At 37.5% G+C, this 6,651-nt stretch overlaps 2 protein-coding genes across 3 annotated transcripts in view; one reads left to right on the forward strand and one right to left on the reverse strand.

Annotated features, from left to right (window-relative positions):
• The window catches only part of cplane1 (ciliogenesis and planar polarity effector 1), a gene marked incomplete in the record, with an annotated part of 19,731 nt that extends 18,431 nt beyond the window's left edge, over positions 1-1,300 (reverse strand). Inside the window, 2 exon segments of the mRNA XM_024299289.2 lie at positions 88-228; positions 513-1,300. Coding sequence (XP_024155057.1) covers positions 88-168 — 81 coding nt within the window.
• A 3,888-nt stretch (positions 1,301-5,188) lies between these two features.
• The window catches only part of LOC112163523 (protein FAM222A), a 26,359-nt gene continuing 24,896 nt past the window's right edge, over positions 5,189-6,651 (forward strand). For both annotated transcript variants that reach the window (XM_024299970.2, XM_024299971.2), the window contains exon 1: positions 5,189-5,527. The gene's annotated coding sequence lies outside the window, so the exon portion shown is untranslated. The remainder of the gene's footprint in view (positions 5,528-6,651) is intronic.

Genomic DNA, 6,651 nt, shown 5'->3' on the forward strand with positions numbered 1-6,651 from the left:
GTTTTCCAGTCATTTTATTAAAGGAGAATCTGTGCTTTATTTTGAAATTTGTACTCAAGTCTTATATTTCTTTGTACTGTTGATTACCTGCCCAAGCCAGCAGAATCGTGGCCATGGTTTCTTTCGTTTAATGCTTGATGACAGAAGAACCTCCAGTTTCAGCTCCATCGTTCAAAGGTTGTTCTCTCAGATCGAAGTAGTTCTCTCCCAGAGTGCATTCAGGAATAGCTAGTTTATAAGAAATAAATTAAATGTATCATGCTAGCTTACTAACTGCACCAATTCTACTGCAAAAGGAGCCCATAATAAATCCCAGTAAATATGTTGCAGCTATACATGACAATATATTCGTTTTGACACAATTACAGACGTCAAAAAATAACCATTTGATCCCAAATAAGCCAGAAAACCCGCTATAGCGATGGCTAGATTAGATACTAGCTAAATGTCTTCGTTCCCGTTGAGTTTGATGCCTTAATTTTAGGCTTTTTAACAACAGGAAATGTACTCACAAGCTTCATGCAAACCCGTCCGTTGCGATAGTGGTAATGTATAGACCCAAAATGCTATTTTTCTGTAGATAATCACAAAATAGTTCGAAACTCCCTCCGCTCGGTTTTTCAGATTTTTTTCCCATGATCCTCTCGGAGGAAGCTTTGTGGGGTTGCCGTAGGAACGTAACTAAAGTATGAGGAAGCCAGAAAAACAAAGACAAAAAAAGACGACAGTAAATTTATAAAGTAGAAAAGGTTTTAAAGTACGCAAATAATTCAACTCTACTTATTATTTATTTTATTTCTTTAATATATTTTTTATTATTTTATTTTTTTTTGTTTTGCTATTTTTCTGCTGCTGTTAGGACCCAAGTGTTTTTAACACAGCGCCTCCTACAGGGTGGAGTTTGCTTTATTTTCTGGAAACTTCACGAGACACATTGCACACGTTAATAAGAGTAAAAAAATGATCTAAGCACTGCTAAAAGATAAACAACTAGGCAATTTATCACATAAATCTTAAAATACAAAAAGCAAATTACCAATAAATATCTGTTTTTTTTTTGCAGAAACATAAACAGTGATGTCTATATTTATCTTAGCTTTTATCCAAATTATGTTGTTTGTGCAAAAATAAATTCATGATGGTTTATTAGCAGTACATCTTTTAGCACTTTACAGCATACTTAATGTTTGTATTTTTCTATCTTCATGTGTCATAATTTTCTTTTGTGTAATTCATTAATATTGTGCCATTAAAGCCCAAATATAGTCTACACAGGGGAAAACAAAATGTTTACTGAGCAGAGTCATGTATGTATTGATTGATATATATTTTACTATTTTGCAATATAATATACAAACTTGATTTATTGCTATTACTGAAATATATTACCTTTTATAATATTACGTATTTATGCTGTATTGTTCAGAACTAAATTACTCTTTACTTTAAATTTTACTGGTGTATTTTTTTCCAGATGGATACAATGCCTTTTTGGATTCTCTGACGGTCAGAACCATTTCCGAAACTGAGATGCAACAGTGTGAGAACCCATTCACGTTTGAGGAGGTGATGTGTGCCATTAGTCAAGGTGAATGTCTTAGATTTGTGCAGCAGAAGACAAACTGTAAAGATGAATTTATATTAACTCTTTAAGCGCCAAAGTAATTCTGCACTGTCATTCCAGGCTCTATTAATTCAGATCCCAATATTCTCAACTTCTGATAAATTTCGGGAGCTCAGAAAATACCAGAATCAATGCTCTATCAGCAGTTAGATAAAACAATAAAGATAAATCAGTTTGGATTCTCCAGGCAAATCTTTCAAGCCTCTATATGTACTGGATTATATTTCCACTGAAAAACCCTGGCACCTAAAGAGTTAAAAATAAATGTATAATTCATCAGTAAGAAAAACATTAGAAATTATCAGCCATAACCAAAAATTTAATGGTGCATAAAACCTGCAGGTTCATATTACTGGTTTTCAATATAACATAGTTGCAATAGCACATTGTCGCCAGCAGGTGGCAGAATACCACAACAGAAAAGTATTATGTGATGTGTCCTGTTGAGCTCATGAGAAAACCAGTGATGGCTAAGCTGAAAAAAATATATTATACACAACATAGTAGTAATGTTATATTTGGTAGTCACAGAATTTTTCTATGTCAATTTTTTGCACAGCCGTATTAATTATCTCAATGTCCATTTGCATGAAGTGATCTTTCTTGCTTTTGGTTTGTAATCCTTGAGCAACATGTTCTCTGGCTGGCTGGTTACAGAGAATTATTAGGTCTGCCCAAGGCCCCTGCTGGTATTTAATTACCCCTGCAGCCTCTCCGTTTCATCATGACGGAGATGATGGCTGCCATTGCTAATAGGTGAAAGAAGGGACTTCTACAGACCTTAATTGGTTCATTTGCCTCTGCCTGCCAGGCACAGATGGAGCTCTTTATTACTGTCACTGCCAGGTTCATTCTGCTCTGATGAGAGGTGTCTTAAGAGGGAAAGGGTAGCATGACATGGACAAAACAGACGCATCGCCTGAGCCATCAAGACCCTTCAGTTTTATAAAACACGCTTCTCTTGTCTTACTGGTTTGTTGAAAATTCAAAGCAAAACTTTTTCATATCCTTTCATATCCAGTATCTGCATATTAATCTGACTTTTTAGTCTAAATTCAAGCATTGCATTTTGTGTAAATGCAGAAGAACAACACTTTATAGATGCTTTCATTTGTTGTCGAATCCAGGGTTTAATTACACAAAGAGAAAATGTTGCCCTTTTGGTCCAAGCCAAAAGTAGAATAATCTTATTTTCAACTCAACGTGTAATTAATCTGAAAACTTCTTTCGCATCTTTATCTTCTTGATTCAATTCAGAGCATCAGTTGGCATGGTAACCTCATTTGCCATCTGCAGGCCTCATTCATACTGCAAAATGACACTCGAGGAGCTGTCAAAAAACATTTCAGTATTCCACAGCACCAGCGGGTCAGAACACTCTCGCAATAAATCTCGTTGCTTCAAAGTGCAGACTGTCTCTCTCTGACAATAAGAAATGGATGTTTTTGAAAGGTCTGATGTGCAAGTGGCTGTGGCTGACATTCTAGACGTGTCAAGAAGAATGATCCGCGGAGTGCACTTGACTGTCCAGCACATTCTGTTTTGGAGAAAGATTCTGGTTTGGAAAATGTTTGCGAAAGATGTAAAAATGAATTAAAAAAAATGAAAACTGAAATTTGTTAAACATTTTTTTAGAAATGAAAGAGCACTTTCATCTCTTGATGGCCACAAAACAAAAATATTGTAAATTTCACTTAAAATCAGTGCCATTCTGCAGTCAGTCAAAGCTAAGTTATGTATTCTAAGTAAATAGAAAACCTATAAGAACTTTATAACTGTCTTACAAGTTGTCTATTGTGGCAGCAGTGATATTTTAGTTGAACAAAAAAGAAAAATAATGAAAACGTTTAAGAAAACGATACTTGTCAGACACTTCAGGCGAAATCCTTCATGTTATTTTGGCTCCTTCTTCACCTAAGCCATGAAGGATGAGATGAATGATGTCTTCATTCTAATCAAGTGTAGCAGTCAGCCTTCAGAAAGTAACATCAACCTGCAATGTGCAACTCGGCGACCTTGAAACTGTGGCTGCTAAAAAAGAATTCAGCCATTAAATTAATCGTTCACACCTGTGCTGCCATTTCAAAGTACTTTGCACTGAAAATCCCTTTTTTTTTGCATGTGTGTGTGCAGCACATCAAGTAAACAGATTCTCACACATGAGCATTTACATCTCCTCCGGAATGCAGCCGCTGCACGCTGCGATGGCCTTAAACTTACAGCATGTTCATTTTAGCAGCTGCCGCCCACTGTTATTAGATTTGAGCTGGGTGAGCAGTCAAGCATAGACTGTCATTTCTATCTGACTATGTCACATACCTCATGTCCTTAAGGGTAACAAGACAGAAGGTTATTACATTGATAAATGTTCTCATTTTATGTGTATGGACCTCTTGGGGCAAATATGTGTTGCGTAAATCTGATTTTTTCTTTTCAACACAGAAACATGTGGCGTAGCGTGCTCATCCATGGGAGTAATGGACTACAAATTGCAAAGTTCCACATGTGTTGGTGATGTGTTGCAACAAGCATAACCAGCAACTTCTCTCTTGAATAGATGTATAAATATTTACTGTCACATATGAGAAAAATAACAAAAATATCAATAATTGCTTAAATCACAAGTGTTTAAATGGCCCTATAAATACAATAAATATGACTGAATTTACAGTTAAACAAGTGAAAGCATATATTTAAATTAAAAATGATAGCTAAAAGTTGTTATATTCAGTGAAACATAAACGAGTGCAAACATCTATGGGGGTATGTCACATAGTAAATGTCCATGGTGATGGTTTTATTATGAATTTTGTATATTAAAGCACAATTTAGAGACCACAAATTACTAATGTAGACTCAAAGGTCTAAAAATATTTTCCTGAAATACAAAACAATATTAAAAATATAGGCAAATTATGACTAAACATAAAATTTAAATGTAAAAAGAAGCTTTATGATTTAAAAAAAATCTAAAATAATGATAGAACAATTCTAAAATTAAACTTGCAAAACAATAGCCAAAATTGTACATGAAAAGCTAAATAATTCTTAGCTAGCTATGACTTAATCGATTTTTATTGTTCTATCATATATTTCCTCTATAAGTTTCACAAAACATACAGTGACTCAGCATTCATACAGCCAAAAATAGTGACAAAAGGGGCTAAATTAACTAAATAGTACAAAGTTTTATAAAATAACACATAACCAAGCTAGTATGGAGGTATTCTCGCGTTTTATTAAAGAAAACTCACTTTGAAAATGCTTTTAGCATTATTGAAACATGCCTTTTTGGCTAGCCAAAATGACACAAAAAGTCTGTCCATACACTGAGTCAGCAGGAGTTTCACAATTTGCTTTTATTTTAATCAATAACAATCAATCATCCAAGTCAATAAAAACTAAATATACGACATAGAAAACACGCTGACAGCTGTCCCCCTTTAATTTTTAAGGGAACGTGGTTCAACTGACGGGTTTGAGCATCCCTCTAAGCCCCGCCCCCGCTCCCCTGTGATTGGCCGCGGCGCGTCAATGCCGAAGCACGACCTTGATTGATTGGCTCGGAGCCGGTTCCAGCAGCGCGCAGGGACTCGTTTTGCCGTCCCCAAATCTCTCTCCGCCCGCTCACACCGCTCCGTCGCGCCGCCGAGATGACACGCTCCCCTCGCCAGACGTAACCGGGTGAAACAGTCTATTCGGGCGAGCGTCGAGCATGTCGTGGAAGTACAGTTAACGGAGAGCCGCTTCATAAATGGATATTCCCTCCGAGGGTTCCAGAGCTCCGGGCCAAATCAGCAGCGAGGTTTGTGTTGGGGAGGAAAGACGCCTTCCGCGGAGGACGGGAACCAATCAGCCGTGGCGAACCAAAGATAAACAAGCCTTATGAAGACACCAAACTCTGTAAGACACGGATTTCCTTCACTAGTGTTTATGGGATGCTGACAGAAAATGTTTGCAGGTTCAAAAATATTTATTCTATGGCCAATTGCTTTTTAATTATGTATTCAAGCTAACAATAACATGAGGGAATGGGAAAGAATGCATGTTTACTTAAAAATCAAAGCTTTCCAATGAACAAATAATTTAATTCTGTCACTAATTTAGTGAATATTCTCCTTAAATTTTGTTTAAAAGCTCATTTTATTCCTAATTGATGAGCTTTATTTGTTTTCCCCTTCTCTATCAGAGCCAGAGACATAATCTGTCTGCACATGTGCAATGAAAGGCGCTTAACATGTCAGCATCTCAGTGGAAGAGCTTTTGAAGTATATTGTCGGTCATTCAGGGCTGTCTCTTGATGGTTTCCATTTCTATTGTCTGAGAGCCGGAGGTGGGATCATTGCACCTCACTGCACCGGTGGCAGCCGGGGTTGAAGGTTAGCCGCAGCAGAGGTTTCTATAGATTACTGGCCAGGTGTGAAATTCAAGCCTGCATGCTTTTTTTCTTGCCTCCTACCACATCCTTTATTACTCTGAGAGATGGGATGTCAGAGCTCACCAGAGGCAGTGAAGAAAAGCCAGCTATTTATCATCTTTTTTCTTCTTCTTCCCAGAGTCTTTATTATAAAGAAATGCCACCCGTTTGACTTTAATCTCCTTTGTTCCCTCCTTAAACTTGAATTTTCATGCTGCATCTCATTCCCAGTCACAGACGGAAAACTAGTCGTAATTACCTGTGCATATTTTACACGCCTGACAAGTGTGTTGCCTGAGCCTGAACTTGTTCTCCAGACTATTAATTTGCGATGGATCTCAGCAGTAGATGTGCAGGTATCCCCACAGGGGTTTCCCTCTGATCTCACATCGCACCCCAGCAGTAATTCCAAGTCTGTGAAGAGGAGGGATTTGTCATTTCGGTTGCCTGTTCCCCCCCCCCTTTTTTTGCCTCTTTCCTCAGGAGTGAAGCTGAGCTCTGATTTATTGTGAAGTTTCCCCGGGCTCGCTCAGTCTCCAGGCCTCCTGAATTACCAAACGAAGGAAACGGCTCCCTGCGAGAGTGACCTTTTTCTTGGGAGATTATTACC

Source organism: Oryzias melastigma, linkage group LG12 (genome assembly GCF_002922805.2).
Source record: "Oryzias melastigma strain HK-1 linkage group LG12, ASM292280v2, whole genome shotgun sequence".
NCBI classification, from domain to species: Eukaryota; Metazoa; Chordata; class Actinopteri; order Beloniformes; family Adrianichthyidae; genus Oryzias; species Oryzias melastigma.